Here is a 23,041-nt window from a genome sequence, read left to right on the forward strand (position 1 = left end):
GTGACTGTCTGTGTGGGTGCTCTGATTTCTTCCCACGCTCCAAAGATGTGCGGATTAGTTGGATTGGCCCCTTAGTGTTAGGGGGATGTATGGGGTTATGGCGATAGGGCTTGGGTATGATTGTTGCAGGCTCCATGGGCCGAGCCCCTGTTGGGATTCAATGATTCTTTGCTCATTCACATAAACCAGCCTCCCATCCATTGACTCTGTTTACACTTCCCACTGCTTCGGAAAAGCAGCCAGCATAATCAAGAACCCCATGCACCTCAGAAATATTCTCTTCCACCTTCTTCCATTGGGAAAATGATACAAAAGTCAGATCACACATCAACTGACTTAAGAAAGGCTTTTTCCCTGCTGCCATCAAACTTTTGAACCTTATATTAAGTTAATATTTCTCTACACTCTAGCAATGAATATAACACTATATTCTGCACCCTCGCCTTTCCTTCTCCCCTATGTACTCTATGGGCAGTATGCTTTGTCTGTATAGCATGCAAGAAACAATACTTTTCACTGTATCCCAATATGCTCTGTTTTCCTCCCACAGTCCCTACTACGTGCTGGTTAGATGCAAATGACCATGCTAAAATTTTCCCTCAAGTGCGCCTGAACAGGCGTTGGAATGTGGGATTTTCACAGTAAACTTTGTTGCAGTGTTAATGTAAGCCTATTTGTGACACTAATAAATAAACTTTTAAACTTAAATGAGGTTTAATTTGAATTGGGGAACCGATTGAAATGGTCCGGGTAAAGAGATACAGGAGGCTGGTGCTGCTGGTATGTTACTCCGATGGTATGATAGAATGTAGTCTCACTGGTATTCCCACAGACTGGGCAGTGACATAATGGGGAGGGGGCGTGGCGGTTCCTAGGAGACCGGCATGTCACATAGTGTCTGATTGTTTACACTGGGTTCAGTCCCGGCGCTGGCCCTCAGCAATTGGCTACTGAACAGATGTTTCAAACTAACACCTCTAACCTCTAGCAGTGAAGAGCCTCCTGCCGCCACTCCTGCCCGGAGAGGTGGCCGGGGGGCTGGGGAACTAGCCGCTAACCATCCTGGTATCTCCTTCCCCAAAAAAATCAGCCAGCCAAGATGGGAACAAGCAAATCTAAATCAGGTACGGGCAGTAAGGAGAAAAGGTTTGTCTTAATTGATGCGTCGGGATAAATTAAACTTGTTTCCACGTTGGATTACGACCCAAGTCGCGATTCAAAAAGGGGGCAAACAATGTTCGATCAGTTTCTATCGATGAAGCTTTATTTCTTTTTTTTCTCTTTATACAGTAGTTTTTGGTGTCGTGCCCTGCTTCCAGATGAGTTGGGCAGATTATCATGAACGCATGGTAAAGTAACCGAAAAGACTTCAATTTCCCAGTTAAAACACGAGCTCTAATAGATTGTACAATCAGCAGTCGCTCGATTTCATCTCTGAACCACTCCCGTAAGACAGTTCCAGAGTTACATAAATGCATTTGTCAGTAATAATCTGGGAGTACAATACATGTTGGTATTCCGTTGCAAATAGCATTAGGTCACGTAAAGCAGGCATGCTTTTAAATTGAAAATCCCTTCACCCGAATCTCCCAACATGACACTTAACAATTCCCGTCGCTAGTCTATGTCGCTAGTTCAGTGAATTGTGTGTGTGAATTGAGGGTTTACATATGAAGTTGTCCAAATAAAACAAAATCCGTGTTATAGTCGGTGCAACGAGTAGGGCGTAGATTTGGTTCGATTCTTCTCGCTATATAAACTGTTTACATTAGAATATCGGTAAACTAATTAAAGTTGGGTGTTTTTTAAAATTTTTTTACGCATGCTTAAAGTGACAAAGCCAATCCTGAGAAAGGACCAGGCTAAGCAAAAATGCTTGCTGCAAAAACCAAATTCAGATTCCAATTGAATCAAATTCGAGGTGCCTGTAAGAGAGACAGTCATAAGCAAGCTGACCAGATGAAGCATTAATGGCACCCTATCTTGGGGCTTGATCTGACGCTTGATCTTAACCAGAAGACCGAGAAGTGTAAACTAATTAAAATTGGGTGTTAATAGCTCCATGAATATGTGAAATATTAAGTTGTATCTCACTGTGATATTAATTATTCTCTCTCACTATTGGATCTTCCTTAATGGTGCACATGATCCAGAATGCATGGAAGAGGAAGGAGCCAGGTGGTGGGTGGGAGGCAGGGAGAGCAGAATTGAGGTTGGTGCAGGGGGGTAAAGGATGAGCGAAGAGAATGATAGAGTAGGAGAAAGAAATTGAGGAAAAGGAGCAACAGGATTTAATGAGGCATATGGCATTAGGCCAGAGCCCATTTTTTTTAAGAGGGTTGGGCTGGAGAGGAGGTGAGTGTAGATGAGGAAAGGGAGGTAGATGGTAGGAGGGCAACAGGTTAAACAAGGGGAAAGAGTTGGGTGGTACTCAGCAAAGACAGCTTCCCTCTGGTGTGGGGTTGTAGAGAGGGGATTTTAATGTTTCTATAAAGCATTATAGAAGGAAGGTTTTTGGCTCTGGATGGAGGGCTGAAGAAGTGCAACTTGAATTCTGAAGGGAGTGGGAGAAAAGCAGGGGATGGTATGCCAAACTTTTCCCTCAATTTAGGAAAAGTTGCAAATTTGGTGTTTGGAAAAGGAACTATAATATTCTTGGTCTCGTGCTAACACAGAATGTTTAGAGTCTGTTGAGGTAAGGAAAATGTTAACTTTCTTAAGAAACAACTTACTATGGCTTCTTTACCATGGGATCTGCAAAAGAGAGAAAGATCATGAGACATGACCTCATTTCCTGTGATGTATACTATCTTATTAGCATATTACACAGAATGAAACCCTTGTACTATTCAATGATTCTTCATATTATACTACATCCCCTCCAAGTTTCTGACTTCAATATCTTTTACAGGGACAATCAATGCTGTGGCAGTTTTACCAACCCAGTGATTGGGTCCTGTGCGCCTTTGAGCCTCTGAGTCCAGCATGTGATCTGTCAGACTCTGCTGGGCAGAAGGAGAACTTGTTCACCAGTCATCTGGATCTCAATAAATGCAGCACATCTTTTTTTCTCAATTATGTAGGTGACTGCTTCAACTCTAGAAGGCTGCTTCAGTGTGGCAACTGGTGCATGTCTATTCCCTGTCTCAGTGTACCACTTTTGGTTTGGATGTGTTAGGACTATTGATTATGGGAAGAATTTTCCCATCCTGCCCACCATGGGAATCATAGAGAGCGGAGGTGGGTGATGCAAAGGTTTATTGACCTCGGTCAGGAATTTCTGACCTTGGGATGAGTGCGGCCAGAAAATCCTGCCTGAAGTCTCTGTTCAACCATCTGTCCATTGTGTGTTTGGTCTCTGATCCAAACTGACTCTCCTGTTGGAGGCTAATAGGTTGCATATGTTGTGGCGTTTGTCATTTTTACATCTGGCTGAAATAATAGTCATCATCTTTCTCCCTCACCTGATCCATGTTTGTAGCATGAGTGCATGGTGGAGATTAGGGAGTTGAGTTCTCAGTTGTTTTCCATGAGGAGTTCACATGGTGCCAAACCATTTTGCAGTGCAGTTGAAGGATAGCTCTGAAGTGCAAATTAGATGTCGTCGTTGTTCTTCAACAATGCTTTCATTGTCTGCACTCCTCCTTCAGCTTCACCGTTATCTTGGTGAACTGGTAATATGGACAAATTATATGATGTGAACTTTTGAAGTATTAATTAGTAAACTGCAGACCATTGTTTAAAATTACAAAGTCTGGGAGTGCATGTCTTACAAATATCTCCTTCAGCGATGTAATCCCACGCCAGAAGTGTCTTGCTACTGTTGTTTGACTTCCAGCCATCTGGGAGTAGTACTTGATTACAATCAAGAATATTTTACATCTGTGTTCAAAGAGGTCCATCCCAAGACATTATCCTTGTCTCAGTGGCAGGGAAGATACCATTACGAGTTCTCTTATGTACAGTACAAGTAGTGCAGCTTGATATAATTTCTTCCAATGACTTGAGAGACCAGGCTACCAAGCAGAATATCTTTCACTGGCTTGAGATTTTATAATGCTTAAATGTCCTTGGTGTAATCATTGCAGTGTATCGAGTCTCTGAATTGGAATCTCCACAACATCAGCTACACTGAGGTGTCCATGTTTTTATAGTACTGTCTGAGAGTTGGATTGTGCAGCATATGTGCTGGTCATCCTTTGATGAACTACTGTCTGACCTGAGCCCCTTCATCAGATTTCTGTGCATCTCTAATTGTATTTAGTCACTGAGTTGTTGCTGGTTGAGTTTTGATTGTTAACAATGCAAAGGTTTTTACCACTTCAAAAAAGGCTATGTCACCTTGTTCAGGTCTTGCCACTAGGATATGGGACAAAGCATCTGCTCTTTTCCTGGAACATACCATGGCTTTAAATCAAACCTCATAATCCTCCGTTGGTATTGCTGGACTCATGGAGGCATTTTTGCGAATGCTTTAGAATTTAAGAGTGTTCACTAAGTGTTTGTGACCTGCTTTTATCTTGAAATCGAGACCAGGAAGGTAATCTACTAACTTTTCACAAGCCCATGTTGCACCAAACGTTTCCTTCTTTATCACAGCTCCATTCAGTTTTCATCAGTGAATGGAATGCATAGTAAACTGGTTTATGCTCTCCATCCATCTGCATCTAAAAGAGTATAGTTCCCAATCCTGGAGGAAATGTATCTGCAGCAACAATGATGGATAGTTCTGGATCCTAGTGAGCTAAAATGTCAGGTGATACTAGCACCTCTGATTTTCTTACTGGCCCTCTGTTGTGCTTCCCCCCAGCACAATGCATTGTCTTGTCATAACAGCTCACATAGTTTGGGCAAGAACTTTCCAATTGGTTTACCTATAAACATAGATTTCCAGAGTTCAATTGTCTTGCGAGGAGCTAGAAACCACTTGATTGCTGTTGTATTCTGTAAATCAACTCTGAAACCATAATATGTCCAAGGAACTTCACTGTCATTTGTGAGAATTAGCATTTGTTGAGTGTTAAGATATGCATTCAATAGGCATTGCATCATAGTTCATTCTCTAGTGTTATGTTCTGTCCAAGTGGATCCATGGATCAGGACATCATCCATGTGAAATAGGACTCCATCTAGGTTAGTTGACATTGTTCTCTGGAAGATTTCTGGTGTTGGCATGATGTTGAAGGTAATATGATGAAAATCTCCCAAACCATGTAATGAAGGTTGTGAGCAGCTCAGACTCGTCATTGAGGGCTAATTGCTAAAAACCATTATTTGCACCCAATTTGTGAAGAATGAACGCTTCCTCAGTTTTGCTACGATCAACTCCACGTTGGATGAACTTCGCATTCAACTGCTTTGTTCAGCTGTGTAAGACCTATGCAGATTCTGATAGACCCATTGAGACTATTTCCATACACCACCTTGTTTCTGTCACAGGTGAAATAACCCCTTGCTTTAACTTCGACTCGATTTCCTTTCTTACCTTTGGCAAAACCCTTTCTCTGGCCTAATTTCACGACAAATAGTAATGTAGTATGTGGTCTTCAGCTTTCTGTCCTGTGAAATTGAAATTCAGCTCTAGTTTTTAGGCTGATCTTCTCAACTTTCTAGTTCTTCTACTCTGCACATCAGATACAAGTCAATATAGACTTCCCTGCTTAAGGGTAAACAACTCTGATTCAGGATCACATGCAAAGTTTGTGTTTTCTTTATCTCTCTCTCTCTATATTGAAGGGTTGCATTCAGTTGTCCTATGACCATGAGTTCTGTATCTCCTGCCCTATTTAACTTTGTGATGGCAGAAAAGAATGTTCCTCCAACCACAACAGCATCAGAAAAAACCAAACTGCTGCACCTGCGTCTAGCTTAAAGCATCTCTTGTTTCTCTCTGTAAAGATACCAGCAGTCCAGTACCTTCCACTTGGTCCCCGTATCTCCACAAGGAAAGACATCTCAATATCATAGCTTCTATTTCATGGATCTTGTCACCACTTGAAGGGTTCTGTTACATGCTTTTTCTGTGGAGGCTTTTTACTGTGATGCAGAGCCTGAAAATGACCTTTCTGCAGTAATGATATTTGGTCTCTTTGGCGGGACAACCTTTGTGTCTATTGTTTCTCTGCCATACAAATTGCCATTAGCTGGGATAGTTGATGGGTGTTTTTCCAGTCTCCCCTGCCTTTGTACAGTCACCTCTCTGCTTTTAAATTTAACGTACTCTGCTGAGCCAGTTGTTTTTGGGGTATTGTTCTTCCTTTCACTCTGAATCATCGATCAATTTTACTTCCTGATTCAGTTTGTCTGCTTGATTTAATTGACTTTCTTAAAGTTGAATCAGCCACCAATTGCAAGTGGTCAGACAGTATTTCACCCAAGACTCTGACAATTCTGTCCCTAATTAGTTCATCTTTAAGCTATCATAGTTAAAGTTCTCTACAAGTCTATACAGGTTGCTTATGAAATACCAAGACAACACTTTCATACTTGTTAAATTCAGCCACTCAACAATGGTATTCTTTTGTGGATTGTTGACTAAATCAAGTGTTTTTATTACTTCATTGGACATAACGTTTTCTTTGTTTAGGATATCATCTGCCAGCCACCCTCTGCCTACAAATGTGTACTGGCCAGTTTGCCACTTGGTCCCACCATGAGGTCCAATCTGGGAAATTTGCACCCCCTTTTCAGCCATGCTTCTGCTTCATTGAGCCCTGTGACCTGGTTGAAGCTTTAGATGCTAGCAGAGAGATTTCTAGTATTTCAATACTTGTTCTCTCACTCACTGCCACCATGCAATATTCTTGGTCTTGTTGCCCTAACAATGAATATTTGCAGAGTCTTTTGAGGTAAGGGAGGTGTTGAATTTATTGGGATATCTATTATTGCTGGCTACATGTTACCACAAGGTTGTATAAGAAAGAATAAGATAATGAGACATTGATGGGATTTTATGACCTCACTCAAGCGAGGCTTGTAAAATCCTGCCCAAGACCAACGGATAATTCCGTTCTCTGAGTCAATGGCGCAAAATTCCAGCCATTGTATCAATTCCTGTGATGGTCTATACTGTCCCATTAGCATAATGCTATTAGAAATAACCCCATATTCTACAGAGGTGACAATATGAAGAACTTCCCATGCATGTTGTCTGCTTAAGGTCTTTTATTTTCTTACCCAGATTCATGGAGAAGTTCAACATTAAATACTCTGGTCTGCACTTCTATTCCTTTTTTATTGACAATTCTTAAATTGGAAATATGAAATCTCATCTCTGGTTGTTTCCAAAAATATTATGCCAAATTCTCGATCCTTTAGGCCAACAGGTTCAGCATAACTGCAATTTCTATTTATTCCATGGTGGTGGAATAGATCCCTGGACAGCAATGGTTGGGCAAAGGGAGTTCTGTTCACTTTGGAGCAATCCTTACTCAAAGTGGATTCGTGGAGCAAAAACTAAACTTTAATTCCCAAAAAGTTGTATTTTCAAAAATAAAATTGAAAATCATTCCCTCTGCTACATTCTTCAATAGCCAGCTGTTCAAAATCTTTTACTCTATACTCTGCCTCACATCATCCTCAAGAACAATAAAAGTTGAAGATATACATATTAAATAACCTTCTGAACTGACGTGGGTGAGAATGACAATGATTGGAAATCCTACAATGCTGACAGTGTGTGTGGATCATTTCTGCTTTACTCCTTTATAGCAATAGCTATTTTAAGAATTGCTATTTTATAGAAGGCTTTTTATTCACTCCTACTGTTGAAGGGTGAAATTAGCCATTTTAAGAAAATAAATTGTGCAGGTTCTGACTATTTTTCAATCCTCACTGGCTACAGATATGGGTGCCAAGGCACTGGAAGATTGCTAACATTTTACCTTTGTTTAAAAAGAGAGAAAGGAATAGACTTTATCACTAGTCAATCAGCCTATCCTAAGTTTTAGGGGTGAGAGGGGTGGACAGTTATTGGAAAAATTCTGAAGGACAAGATAAATCTTCATTTAGAAAGACTGGGATTAATCAAAGGCCCTCAGTTGGATTACTGTACATAGTAATCCAACTGAGGTTTAAATAAGTTTTTTTTCCCCCAATTATAGTTCTCAGCATAATCTCCCAACTCTATGCTTCCTTTAGCAATTTATCCAACTGTCCAGATGCAATCAGGATCTGTGAACATGCACTGCAAGGTCTTTTTGCTCTTCTTTATTTCTCAGAATCCTTCCATTGATTGTGTATTCCCATGCCCTGTAAGCCTTCACCAAAATCCATAGTTTTGCACTCCTCCAGATTGAACTTCATTTGCCATGGTTCTACCCAACTGAGTAGTCCATTGATAGCTTCCTACAGTTCACAGCTTTCTTCTTCATTATCAAGCTCTCAGCTAATTTTTGTGTCATCTGTAAACTGCTTAATCTTAATCCCTCAATTCAGGTCCAAATCATTGATATATATACCACAAAGAGCAAGGGACCTGGTACTGAGCCCTTCAGAACCTCACTGGGGCAGCCTTCCTATCTTAAAAACACCCATCCATTGACTGTGACCCATTGCCTCCTGCCACTGAACTAATTTTGGATCCAACCTGCCACTTTGCCTTGGGTTTTTAAACTTTTGTGGCCTGTCTGCCATGTGGGACCTTGTCAAAAGCCTTAATAAAATCCACGTAGATTACGTCAAATGCATTATCCTCACCAATCCTTCTTGTTGCCTCCTCAAAAAAAAAACACATTAGTCACTGCAGATACAGTGGACAGGAAGGTCCTGCTGCTCTAGGTTAAGGGATCCATAATCAGGAGACATATATGTAGGGTGAAGTAGGAGATTTAGAGGGAATTCAAGGCGAAATTCTTTTCACCCAGAGAGTGATAGCAACCTGAAACTCACTCCGTTAAATGATGGTGTAGCCTTCATTTTAAAAGTACTTGGATACGCTCTCCAAGACTAACCAAGAACTGGAAAGTGGAATTGGGCTGGATGGTTAGTTGTTGCAGACATGATGTGTTGAATGGCCTCCTTCCATGCGGTCAATTCCTATGATGCTTAACAACCAGCTAAAGCAAATCTTCTCACTACAATGAGAGCTGAGAAGTCAGTGCTGCTTTTGGATCCAAATCAGAAGCAACTCCCACTTCTTCCGTGGGACTAATTCTGCCTTAAATGTGCTACTGTAAGAATCTGCAATTTCAGGAAAATTAATTCATTATCATCCTGTCTTGCTTCTGATAACAAAACACATTGACATTTTATATTGGAGTGTCAGTGTGAAGCAGTTTCCTTTAGCTGTTGCAAATTCGGCTCAATCGAGCCTGAATTCTGCATCAGGGTCTGAACCAATGTTAAAAGAAAGCTAAGTTGAACTCATTTTTTTGGAATAGTTAAATCGAAAGATGGTCTTTGTTCTCCCAAACACTGAGTTACACTTTTTTGGATGTTAACAACATTGCACAAACACCAATGCTAAAATGTGTTTATGATCCAGCTTAACCTGCTTCTTAACAGTGACACTAGGAGCATTGCTCATAAAGAGAGAGCTATCAACAGTGATGTAAACAGTGTTGCTGAGATAGGGCCGACACACCTGGAGATGGCATATCTATTTTTCCTGTAGCCTTACATAAGAAGGTGAACTTAAATCGTTTTTTTCCACCTTTCTTTCCCCCCCCCCACCCCTCACCACAGTTAATCTTCCTGCACTTTCTAGCTTTGAAGCCAAGGGTAATAAATCACCTGGTGGCAGACAGAAGTATAAAAGTAAGGAGAAAGAGGAGCCAGAGATGATGTTTGAAAAAGAGCTTTGCTTGGTGACTGACATGAAAGATGAAGAGTAAGTGCTGGTATTTTATAATTGCAGTTTTTGAAACATGAATGTTTTTCCATTTATGGATTTAACTGTTGCAGACTGGCTTACTGTATTTAGTGTTGAGCAAATAGAAACTTTGTTTGTCAAAGTGCTCTTTTTGCCCTTGTTACTGCCCCAAGGTAAAGATTTTGATTGCTGAAGGGAGATGGGGAAATGAAAAATGTATACATAGTAGGTACAACAATAAATATTTATCTCAATATCCAAGATTTTTGCATCGCTAGGGACGCGCAGTAGCACAGTGGTTAGCACCGCTGCCTCAGAGCGCAAGGAACCCCTGGTTTGATTCCTGGCTTGGATCACTGTCTGTGTGGAGTTTGCAAGTTCTCTCCGTGTCTGCGTGAGTTCCTCTGGGTACTCTGGTTTCCTCCCACAGTCTGAAAGATGTGCAGATTAGTTGGATTGGCCATGCTAAATTCTCCCTCAGTATACCCAAACAGGGGCCGAAGTGTGGCAACTAAGGAGTTTTCACAGTAACTTCGTTGCAGTGTTAATGTAAACTTACTTGTGACACTAGTAAATAAACTTAACTTTTACCACCATCTATTTGATAATTTATTGAAACAGAGAAATATTTTAAACAGTTTCAAGCTAAAAGAGCAAAAGACAATTATATTTTGGATGCTACCTGATGTGGCACAGTGGTTTGTTCTGTGGCTTCACAATGCCAGGGACCCAGGTTCGATTTCAGCCTCAGGTAACTGTCTATGTTGAGTTTGCACATTCTCTCTGAGTCTGTGTGGGTTTCCTCTGGGTGCTCTGGTTTTCCCCACACTCCAAAGATGTGTGGGTTGGGTGGATTGGCCATGCTAAATTGCCCCTTCGTGACAGGGCGATTAGCAGGGTAAACACATGGGGTTTGGGGAGGATAGGGTCTGGGACTGTTGTCGGTGCAGGCTTGATGGGCTGAACAGTCTCCTCCTGCACTGTAGAGATTCTATGATTCATTTGCTGGCTTACCCCAGCAGGAGAGTAAAGTGCAGCTTATTTATTTTCTGTCACAAGCTATTTGTTTTTATCCGCCTATTATTGAAGATTACTCGAGCTCTGTTGTTGGGATTTGATTCGGCTATGTGTCTGATCTCATTGTTTCATACCATGTTTCAAATCGATTGGTCTGGTGTCCACCTAAACCTTGACTTGCAGCAGGTTGGAGGTTACATGTCTCAGTTTGGTTCATTGTTTGCTCCCAGCTCACCAACAGTGGGAAAGACCAGCTTTGTCTGCCCCACATCACAATTGCTATTGGTCATGGCTGAAATATTTCCAACCTTGGTTGGAACTTTACTGCCCCACCTGCCACAGGAATCAGAGCGGGCGAGGGGCAGAATGCGGAAAGGTCTGTTGATCTTGGGCAGGATTTTACAGTTTTGGGATGAACGAGGCCGTAAAATCCCACCCCTTTGTGTCAAAACATATCTTCTGTTGTCATGATTTTAGTTATGTTTTTATACCAGTGTTTAATATTGCCCCTATAAATACTTGGAATTGAGAAACTGAATGTAAATAATTGACTGTAACACAGCAGTTGTAAGCCCTGACTTTTAGGTCATGTAATGAAACAATTTTCTGACAAATTCCACATTTTTCTCCTGATTAATATTGCCATGCACACACAATTTTCATCCGCTGACTATTACTTAGTAATAATGCAAGTAATGGCTATGTGCAGTGGGCATGGTGCTATGTATATACTATGAGAAGCTAGGTATCTGCCCTTGAACTTCTGAGAGATCAGACCATAATGAGACTACCATGAACGTAACTAGTTTTATACTACGTATATCAGCATACAGCATCTCTTGAGCCTTGTGTTTTTATCTCAGCATGGGTGGTTCAGGAAGATGCTTTTTGACTTTAGTGACCAAAAATGATCCATAATTTATTTGTGGGCTGTTGCATTTTGTTTCATTTACGTTAACTAGTTCACAAACTGAGAAAATATTTTATCATAAAGATAAGGTTGCTGTGAGCATTTGCATTTCAATCAACCATTTCATTGCTTAACAATCGCAATTAGGAACTCCTACTCTACGCTGTGTTACTATGTGATCCTAAATCACAATGAGATGCATAAACTAATGGATCAGGAAAGGGCATTGTTAGGAATTTTTGCAGATACTGGATAAATGCAATTACTGCAGATCTCTGTATCACATCTTATTTAATCATTCATTGATCAGTTTAATGTTTAAAAAGTTCTTCAAACATTACTTACTTAATCATGGAACCATAAATGCCATCCTATCTTTAGATGAAAGTTGTCTGTGGATTTACTAAATGTGTTGTACAGTGTCTTAATTATCACTTAACTTTTGTAGTGCTCTTTTGTGAGATGGATATCTGAATTTCAATGTGTGAATGAAATAAGTGGTCTTATGGAGTGAATTGTCACATCATTGGATGTGGCAATGAAATTTCAGAGCACAGTGGTCTTGTATTCCTAGTTAACTCGCTGAATATGTTAGATATTTAATTTCTCTACATTTCATACATTTGTAGTTTAAAAACTTGTGATAATTAAACACATAATTGGATTTGAAATTCTTCCAGTCAGTAAATTAATACCTGATTTTTTTTCACATGCAAGGGGAGAAAGAAAAGTTCATCCTGTACTTGTTGTACTGTTGTTTAAGATTCTTTTCAGTTATGTTTAATACCATTTTCTGAGTTTTGATCAGTGTTGCATCTTTCGCTATCCCAAACAGAATGCGTGAAGTTGAAGTAAAAAACCACAAAGTGCTACTCATCAAAAGTAATGGACAATTTAGTGCCATAGGACACTTGTGCAGTCATTATGGGGGTCCACTAGTAAAAGGTAAAAAGTGTTCCATTGACATTAAATTAGTGATTATAGTACAAATAATTTGTTTGGAAATGAACTAATTATAAGACCAGAAATTTGTAAATACATTGGCGGAAATCTTCCGTCTTCATTCGTGGCTGAGACTTGCTGGTACTGCTGAGAGTGAATGGGATTTTGGCTGAAACTCCATATTTTGTGGTCTTCTTCGCAATGGGTCCCACAACAGAGAAAACTGGAGAATCCGCCTAACATGTTGGTTATTGGTGGTGTGATTTGTCAGTAATTGCACAGATGATACAACCGATTGCCAGAATGACATTTTGTACTCTAATTTCCTGACATGATGAGTTTCTGATCTTGGTGCACTTCATACAGCTACCTAAAATAGGTACCCAGCCAATGCAGCAATGTCCCTGTAACTTGTCTGATGATTTTATGTTTTGTCTGGGGCAAGCACTTTTAAGTTTCTACTTGGTAATTAGTGAAAACAAAATTCTGTAGCACTTTATCATCCCTCAAACTAGTTCACATGCCTATAAGGCTGTAATACAGGTGACAATTTTACAAACAACCAGATCCTTCAAAAAGCAATGAAATAAACAAATAGTTAATCTATTTTCAGTGGTGTGATTCAGAGCAAAACTGGACGCACTTCTCTGAACACTGAAGTGCTTGTGGCACCGTTTGAACAACGGGTAGTCAGAACCTGGGCTTAACGCTTTATCTAGGGGACTTCAAATCTGACAAAGCAGCACTCACTCTGTACTTTTTTTACTCTTTCACGGCATGTGGGTGGCACCAACACTTATTTCCCATTCCTAATTCTCCTTGAGATGGTCGTGGTGAGCCACATCCTTAAACCGCTGCAGTCTATGTGGTGCAGGTACACAGATGTGCTGTTGGAAAGGGAGTTCCAGGACCATACTGTGCAAGTTTTTTTGCCTCTGTCCAAGCCCATATGATTGTGTTTTGAACCTTTTGACTTGGAGGTAAATATGTTACCAATTGAGCCCAGGCTGTTTCTATTATTATCTTCTGAAATGCTATTATTTTGTTTTTGACAGTTGTTCCGATGTTTTTGGTCATCTCCCATTTTCCTGTGTCTCTAGGTGTTCTATCAAATGGAAGGGTTCGTTGCCCCAGACATGGTGCCTGTTTTAATATAAAAACAGGTGATATCGAAGAGTTCCCATGTGTGGATGGAGTACAAAGGTTTAAGGTATAACTTAGACTACTCTACTGCTTTCTATAATTTGTACTGGAACTAATTCTCAGTGAAAAATTATATGAAATAAAGTTTTGCAGCTTAACGTCCAGAGACTCCTATAATTAAATTCCATGCCTACACATTTGAAGGTTTTAAGTAAAGACTGCATCTGAGCTGATTAGGTGTGAGAACAAGGACGGGATTAATGTTATAGCTCTTCGGCGAGGATGAGTGCAGCTGTAGACAGCAGTCGAACTAATTAAGATTCTCTCCGCAGACACTGTCACAGCAAATTTAGAAACATAGGGTCCCTACAGTGCAGAAAGAGGCAATTCGGCCCATCGAGGCTGCACTGGAAAAATCCCACCCAGATCCTATCCCCGTAATCCTATGTATTTATCCTAGCTAGTCCTCCTGACACTAAGGGACAATTTAGCATGGCCAATCAACTTTACCTGCACATCTTTGGAATGTGGGAGGAAACCGGAGCACCCAGAGCAAACCCACACAAACACTGGAAGAACGAGCAAACTCCACACAGACAGTGACCCGGGGCTGTAATTGAAGCCAGGTCACTGACGCTGTGGGGCAGCAGTACTAACCACTGTGCTGAAATTTGATCCAGTTAGAAATAATGGACATCTTTGCAGAGTAGGATTATACTATCCGTTCAGGGAAACTTTCTCGGTTCCTTCTCTATGAACGGTATGCTTTGTCTGTATGGCGTGCAAGAAGCAATACTTTTCATTGTATACTAATAAATATAACAATAATAAATCAAATCAAAACTTTGGATTTCTGCTAGAACTTCCACTGTGTATAGTACACAAGAAAGTCCATCTTTGGATCTCTGAGGGAAAGAATACTGACATGGAAAACTTTGAGTTTGCTGAGCAGCTATAAATTAAGTAGAATATTGTAATAACAAACTGATTATTTTACAAAATCACTCACTATCAATCACATTTGCGTATCAATCCTAACTCAATTTAGATCTAACTCTTTTTCAGATAGAGACAACCAAATATTTACCAAGTTTTCATTCAACCAGTCACAACTGCAGTGAAATTTAATAAATTAATAATTTCTATTATAAATTTTGCACACAGTTTGACCACAAGTAAAATATGCAAGGCAAAGCCTTTTGTTCACAAGTACTCGAAGAAATCACTAAGGGGTGTTCCACAGTAAAGCACCACAACTAGTCATTAGGTACAGGACCATGAATGGAAGGAAGCATTCCTGGATTAGTCAGTGATGATTTATCCTAGAGAAATGCATCATAAGATGCATTAATCAAAAAGATTTTAAGGTCTTCCTCTTCACTTATTGAGATAGTGTATTTTTCTGAAGTACAGTTCCCTATGTGATGACAACTCTCCGCTACTTCTGAAGTTGAAACCTGCACAGTAAATGTTAGTAGGCTGTGTGGCGTATTACAGCGGACTGAATCCCATCCTGGTATGACATCCACACACAGTGGACAGGATTTTACACCCTCGCTCGTCCCAACATCATAAAATCGCGCCCGAGGCCAATGGACCTTTCCATGTTCCATCCCTCGCCCAAACTGATTCTTGTGGTGGTAAATTTTCACCAATCTCTTTTTAACAGATTCACAGCAAGGCAATGGGTGCAAAAGTGGCTGATTTAATTCCTGTCTTCCGCGATGCTCACCTGAGTTGCAAAAATTCCCACTACTGATCTGTTTGATTAGCTATTTCAGCACAGAAGTTGGTGGGGGGTGGAGGGGAGGGGGGGCAAACCTGGGATCATCTTCATAGAATCATAAAATCCCTACAGTGTAGAAGGAGGCCATTCAGCCCATTGGGTCTGCACTGACCATAATTCTGGTCAGCACTGCTGCCTCACGGTGCCAGGGACCCAGGTTCAATTCTGGCCTCGGGTAACTGTCTGTGTGGAGTTTGCACATTTTCCCCATGTCTGCGTGGGTTTCCTTTTGTGTGCTCTGGTTTCCTCCCACAGTCCAAAAATGTGCTGGTTAGATGGATTGGCCATACTAAATTGCTCCTTAGCGTCAGGAGGACTAGCTAGGGTAAATGCCTGAGGTAGGGCCTGGGTGGGATTGTGGTCGGTGCAGACCCGATGGACCGAATTGCCTCCTACTGCACTGTGGGATTCTAATGGCTTCTAATCCCACCCAGGCCCTATTCCTGTAACCCTATGTATTTATCCTGCTGATCCCCCTTAATCTAGTTTACTCAATTATTAAGCAATGGGTTGAATTGACAACTCATTTCCGTGGATTTGAGCGCTGTTGCTGGTGGTTGTGGCTGCTAAGTGGGGACTTGCTGCAACAACTGATCGCCTTGTATCCCTCAACCCTTTTGGTCACATTTCCTTCAGATCCATCTTACTTTCTGGCAAAGCAGAGAAAGCAAGCTGAGCTCGAGTACACTCTGGAACTCCTAATGCAGAGGTGTCTTTTGAGGAATGTGAAAGATCATAAATCTTTGGGTCCCCATTGTAGACTATCTTTTACATTAATGAAAAGAGTGTTCGTAAACATCTTCAATGGTGTGGGGCTCGAATTTGCCTTCAAATATTTATTGGAATGCCTTGTGTAGTTAATATGATCATTAGTCATTTTGTTTAAAAAGAAGACTGACTTTCTTTTCATTGTACTTCAATATTGGATATCTGGCCTGTTGAATCCTAGCACCACTGAATAAATCTAACCAATAAATAAAACAGATAAAAGTCTTCACTAAGGTATCCCTAAACATGCTGGTATGTAGCATGCATTGAAGAAGACTGTTAATTTATAACAACTTTGTTTTTGTCTCTATTTTTACAGGTTGAGGTTAAGGATGGCAAGGTTATTTTATGCACAAATTTCAGGGTAAGCTTCCTTTTGCATGGCTTAAGGCAAACTTGAAAAAATATTGGATTTTCTTACCAACTTGCTCATCTGCCTATAAACACGATTCAGTATGTTCTGTGTTTTAAATAGAGTTTGGATTTGAACAAAAGAACCCTAGACATGGTCACCCGGTCATCAGCGGATAAAAGTGTCGTTCTTCTTATAGGTGGAGGTGGGTTCAACTCAAAAGTTGTATTCTCTTATTTGTGAAGTGAGATAACTTCCGTCCTTCAAGAGCTCAAGGCTGCAGTTGTTTTTTGTGATTGATTTGCTATGGACTGAAATAGCCAGCAGAACCCAAGTTATGTTGCCAGCTCTGACTCACGCTGGAGGTCAGCAAACAATAAAACCTGTGCATGCAAACTCACCCACGTGCTAGATAAATGCACTCAGTCTGGCTGAAGCTCATCAACGGATTTAACCTAAATGCACAATGAACACTTTCCTGTGGGTGGGCTTATGATACAGATTTTGTTATTGATCATCAATATGGGAATTTGGATATCTTCAGATCACCACTTTTAAAAAGTTCTATCGACCCTCCAAGAGCTTTTATGTCTATTCGATAAATTTGTGTCTCCCACACACTGGGTTAAAGCCCTTGTAAAGACAGCATGTAGTCATTTTTAACTCGGCACTGTTCAGGTGGCCTTGCTGCGTTTGAATTTTCCTTTGTGTGAATCATACCTCTCCCCTTTTCTAATATTGACAAAAACTGGACATGGTGGAACGGAGGATGGGATTTCCAGATTTGGGTTATGCCTGCCATATTTAAATGTACGTGAGCTCGCAACTCCACAAAAATCTGACACTATGTCTACTTATTCTGATGAAATTACTCTCACCCATGTTGCCAAGAGGCATTTCCAAAATGTTGTCATTGTTCTCTTTGGTTGTTTTCTAGTTGTGAAGTGCTACTCAATCTGAACAACTCTGCCTCTCTCACATATGTTAGATTTGCATTTCCTATGCTGCCCTGCAGAATGAATAGCTGATCTTAATGTGCCACTGTGGGAAGTGCTGAGTGACATCTCATGAAAAGCCTAAAGAGAGGGAGCAGCTCTGGGCTGTACTTGTGTGTTTCCTCGTGACTGTTTCAGAGCACCCTGGAAGCATTTTCTGTCACTGGGCAAAACCTCATGGAAAGAAAGAATATAGATTTAAATAGAAATTATGGGTGGGATTTAATGACTACGCTTGTCCTGAAATTGTAAAATCCTGTGCAGGGTCAACAGACCTTTCCATGGCCCACCTGTCGCCCACTCAGATTCCCATGGTGGGTGGGACGGTAAAGTTCTGGCCTATGTCTAGTTTTTCATCACTGGGAAAGGTATCATGAGCTAATGTATTGTAGTGGAAATATGGTTCTTTGGTTGATCTTTGGTAAAATTTTCACTCCATGCTGTGCTATGTGTTCAATTCTGCCATAAGGTCCAGCTTCATTAGTCTGTGCAGAAACTCTTCGCCAGGAAGGTTACAAAGGACGCATCATACTAGCAACCAAAGAAATGCATTTGCCTTATGATCGCCCGAAACTCAGTAAGGTTAGTAAGAAAAATAACTGTTTTATGGGAGAGATGTGGCTAATAATTTGGACCATTGTGTGGGCTCAGTGATGTCGGGGGCAGTCTTAACAAAAAATGGCAGAGTGTTGGTTCCAGCGAGAGAAACAGCGTGTTTCTCTCCAAATATTACCACAATCTGTCTCAAAAAAGCAGCTGGACATGTTTCATACCATCATATAAGGGGGCGGGGCCTCAAGGTGCCGGCAAAGCCCGGCTGTACGGAGATCGGGATGCCATGATAAAAGGGCTCCAGACCAAACAACGAGGCGCAGCAAAAATTGGAAATTGTGATTTTGCTGGCAAGATCTGCGACTTCCGGGGTTTTGTGGAATCTTGAGCCCCCGCTGCCATTCCCATGATGGCAAGAGTGAGCTCCAGATCATCCCTGTCATGTGTTTGTGATTCAGTTTGTATTATTAAAACACTTAGTTTTGTAATAGAGGTTAACCATTAACAAGGTTCTTGGTAATGCAAGACTTATACATCTGAACTATAATCAAAGTGCACCTGGAATTGTGCTTGAAGAATGACCATAACAGAGAGAATATTCTGTTAGTGAACATTAATTAAAAACAAAATATTTATACACCAAAAAATATGTGACAAACTGAAATTGGTATTGTTAATTTTCAGGATGTCACGAATGCCTTCAGAGCTCCACAATGTCTTCTGTCACGCACATGTGCGCGTGGGATGATTCCCACTAATACCATATTGTTGCAAACATCAGCATTTGTGCAGTGATTGTCTGCATTGAAAGTATGCAGAGCAAGCAGATCATGCCAGCCAATCAACGTGCTATGCTGACTGTCAGCAGCAGGGTCATTTGAGCTCAATGCTCTAGGTAGCATCCTCTCTAAACCTGGCACAACCGAATATGTGTTCGGCAGCAGCACCCCATCCTTGCGCTTCCCCCTGACAGCAAGATCTATTTAAAAGGATCATGGCACAATGGTTAGCACTATTGCCTTTCAGCATCAGGGACCCGATTTCAATTCTGGCCTTGGGTGACTGTGTGGAGTTTGTATGTTCTTCGTGTGTCTGCATGGGTTTCCTCTGGGTGTTCTGGTTTCCTTCCACAGTTCAAAGATGTGCAAATTTGGTGGGTTGGCCATGCAAAATTGCTCCTTTGTGTCCCAAGTTGTGTAGGTTAGGAGAAATAGTGGGGTAAATATGTGGGGTTATGGGTTTAGGGCCTTGGTAAGATAAAACGGTGGGTCAGTGCAGACTTGATGGGCTGAATAGCCTTCTGCACTGTAGGGATTCTATAATCACTACTTACAGGTTAGTTGCTGATTGATTTTTCGCCCGGCTGCTGCTACAATTTTACAAATGTTTGCTGCTTTCTATAGTAGTTTTGAAAGTTTACAGGGAGTGATGACACCATTGCTGAAAGACTTTTTTGCTGACATTGTGACTACTGTACAAACTAGTTGCTCCAAGATGTGGGTGCATTAATAGCCAATCCCTTTGGAATACGGCATAACTTGGAGAATTAGAAGAGGCTATGGAAGTCAGTGGGCGTGTGGGAGACAAGAGGTTGTGGAAGAGGCCATATTTGCTCAGGATGTTTGGAGAGTATTTCTTCTCGAAGCTTCAGCAACAACATGAAAGATGTCTGCCCTTCAGTAAGGACATCCTCACTGAAAGTTGCCATCTTCTGTGTATTTAGCACTGCTGCATCAAGATGCCAGAGACCTGGGTTTGATTCTTGGTTTGATCACTGTTTATGTGGAGTCTGCATGTTCTCCCTGTGTCTGTGTGGATTTCCAGTGGGTGCTCCATGCTGTTTAGGTGCATTGATCATGCTAAATTCTCCCTCCGTGCCGCAATCTGGCTATTAGGGGATTTTCACAGTAACTTCATTACAAAGTTAATGCAAGCCTACTTGTGACACTAATAAGTAAACTTAAGCTTTAACTTAATGCAGCCCCAGAGCATGACAAGGGCTGTAAATGCAATAACTATGAAGATAACCTTGACCATGCGTCTGGCTCTTCCCAGCTGGAACTGGAGACACCTGAAGCATCTCCCAGTTTGCTGTCTTGTTGTGTAAAGTAAGTCACTGAGATTCGCTATTCCAAGAGCTCACTCCATTTAATTTTCTCTGACCAGCTGGCAGAGTGAGTAGTCTTTGCTAGGATTGTGGGTGTTCTTCATGAACCCTACCCTATACTGAAAGGAATTCTACTCCCTCAATGTCCCACTGTTATGTGACCTATGGATCACATAGGTCAGTGCGCAACATTCTGGCAGTAATCACCTGATGCCTTCATTCTGAACTGTACCATCTGCATTTGAGTCACAGTAGCGAAACAGAGGGTGGCCACTAGATGATGAAGGCTATCCACTGATGATATAGCATACGTGAATAGTATACATACAATGTAAGACAAGCTGCCAAATGAAATAAGAGAGCCGACTTTAACCCAGAACGATAAAGGAATGACAATTTATTTCCAAGCCAGGAAGGCCTATGGTGTTCCCAAGGCCCGCTGTCCTCGTTCTGGCTGGTAAAAGTTGCAGGTTTGGGAGGTGCTGATGAAGAAGTCTTGGCGATTTGTTACGGGCATCTAGTAGACAGTGGTCTAATTCATGATGCTCAGTGCATCCCCACGATGAGGGAACAGTCTTTTTCAACAACTATTTAGCAAGCAACTGAGAAGCAAGTGCATGAGCAGGAACAGGGAGTGGAGGAGATAACCTGGACAGGTTCTTTCTGTGAAGATCTCAGCCTAGTTTGATACCAGTACCCCCAACCCATGTTCCCTCTTCATGAACAATCTCAGTCTTGACCATCTATCACTGACCATCTCAATGTCAGCTTAGCCAAAAATAAGTTTCACCACAAAGTAAACACTCCAAACCAAATGGATGTACGCAAATCATGTCACTTAGCACCCACAAGTTAACTAATCTCCCTTGGCATATCATTGTGCTTCTACACAATGCACCCCCCAATGGTGGTACATGCCAGATGGAAGACTGCTGACTTTCACTGGAGGAGATTGCAGAGGACAAGGATGGCCTTAAGCGGCTTGATCCTAAAAGAACTGTCTGCAGATTGCACCTTCTCATCATGGAAGCTGTAGCTTTTGCTGGCTGGTTGGGAAGACAAATTCTGTCTTCCTGAGAGAGGAAGGGTATACATTTCCTCTTCCCACCCCCCATCCTCAACAATCCTGTAAAGTGTTGGAGGACAAATTGCTGGACTGTTACTGCACCCTTTGCACACTGTAATCCATATAATCCACAGCTGTGATGGCAGCAGTCTGAGCTGCACCATCAAACTGACCTTGCACGAGAGCCTCCACCACAGCATTCGGTGGTTGGATGATTGTTACTTGTGCTGTATTGGCCGTCAGATGCTGTACCATGATTTGGTTCACCAGTGTGGTGAATGGAGCTAGTCATCACCTCCATGCTCAAAAAGGGCTGCATGATCGGCACATCGTGTATGATTCTTAGCATTAGTCTCAGGCTTTCTAGAAGGCTTCCCAACGTGCCAAGCATTAATTTGTGAATCCCCATCAGTGTCCTTCTGTATAATGCCCCTTTGAAGTGTCTGATATTGATTCTACAGTTAATAGAATATTGCATTTAAAAGTGCATTCATTAACTTTGATAACTTGTGTGAAGTTATTCTTGAGGCACTGCATCTAATTTCTTAAAGCTTGACTTCTCACATTGACCTCCCTGTCTGTCTAATCCCACTTGCTCAGTTGTCTTTATTATAACCTTGATTAACCAATGATCTGATATTGACCCATATTAGTGGCAGTGATTACACTACATTTATCACGAGGGAGGCCTGATATATTAAAGCTTTTGAGCAGTAGTTTCCGAGGTAGAATTGAGAATTATGTTGGCCCATTTAGGCCTTGGACAAAAGTTGCAGAATTAAGTGCCTGAAATCACTGGCCAAATTCCTGGCTTGTGCTTGTTGTCTCTTAAGGTCTTTTATGTCGTATGATTTTTCAGATTTTTTCCCTTCCACTCCATCTCCTCCACACCATTTTCTATGCCTCTCTTTATAATTCAAAGCTATTCAATTTTACTAGACCAATTATTAATTTACACCTATCATCTTATTCTTTAGTTATAGAGATGACACGTACACAAGACTCTTATTTGCTTCTTCTGGTCTTGCGACTTGACATCACTTGTTTGCAGCTTTTACCATGGAGATGTAGGACACATTTGATGGTTTATTGCTTGTGGCTGGAGTTACCCTGCCACCTTCCCACCTATCCTGAATGAAGGTGCAGCCTTCTCTCTTTTTCTTATCACATTCCAATTAAGGCATCTTGTCTCAGTTCTTACGGGAATGTAACTATCTCTGTTTGCAGTTCTGTTCTTATTTTTGTTACTACTTTAATTTACTTAGCCAAATTGGGCCCAAAAGGGCAGCACAGTAGCACTGCTGCTTCACAGTTCCAGGGACCTGGGTTTGATACCCAGCTTGGCTCACTGTCTGTGTGGATTTTGCACATTCTGTCTGTGTCTGCGTGGGTTTCCTCCCACAGTCCAAAGATGTGCGGGTTAGGTTGATTTGGTCATGCCAACATTGCCCATTAGTGTCCTGAAATGCATAGGTTAGCGGGATTAGCGAGTAAATATGTAGGATATGGGGGTAGGGCCTGGGTGGGATTGTGGTTGGTGCAGACTCGATGGGCCAAATGGCCTCTTTCTGCACTGTAGGGTTCCTATGATT

General features: G+C 41.3%; 1 protein-coding gene across 1 annotated transcript in view; it reads left to right on the forward strand.

Moving 5' to 3' along the window:
* The first annotated feature begins 929 nt into the window (after positions 1–929).
* LOC145357433 (apoptosis-inducing factor 3-like) overlaps positions 930–23,041 on the forward strand; it is a 59,762-nt gene continuing 37,650 nt past the window's right edge. The window contains exons 1-7 of the mRNA XM_080210762.1: positions 930–1,124; positions 9,685–9,829; positions 12,574–12,683; positions 13,781–13,890; positions 16,697–16,741; positions 16,853–16,934; positions 18,194–18,306. Of these exons, the coding sequence (XP_080066888.1) occupies positions 1,100–1,124; positions 9,685–9,829; positions 12,574–12,683; positions 13,781–13,890; positions 16,697–16,741; positions 16,853–16,934; positions 18,194–18,306 (630 nt within the window). The 5' untranslated portion in view covers positions 930–1,099. The remainder of the gene's footprint in view (positions 1,125–9,684; positions 9,830–12,573; positions 12,684–13,780; positions 13,891–16,696; positions 16,742–16,852; positions 16,935–18,193; positions 18,307–23,041) is intronic.

The sequence above is a fragment of the Carcharhinus amblyrhynchos genome, chromosome 23 (genome assembly GCF_965287045.1).
Source record: "Carcharhinus amblyrhynchos chromosome 23, sCarAmb.v2.hapA, whole genome shotgun sequence".
Taxonomy (NCBI): domain Eukaryota; kingdom Metazoa; phylum Chordata; class Chondrichthyes; order Carcharhiniformes; family Carcharhinidae; genus Carcharhinus; species Carcharhinus amblyrhynchos.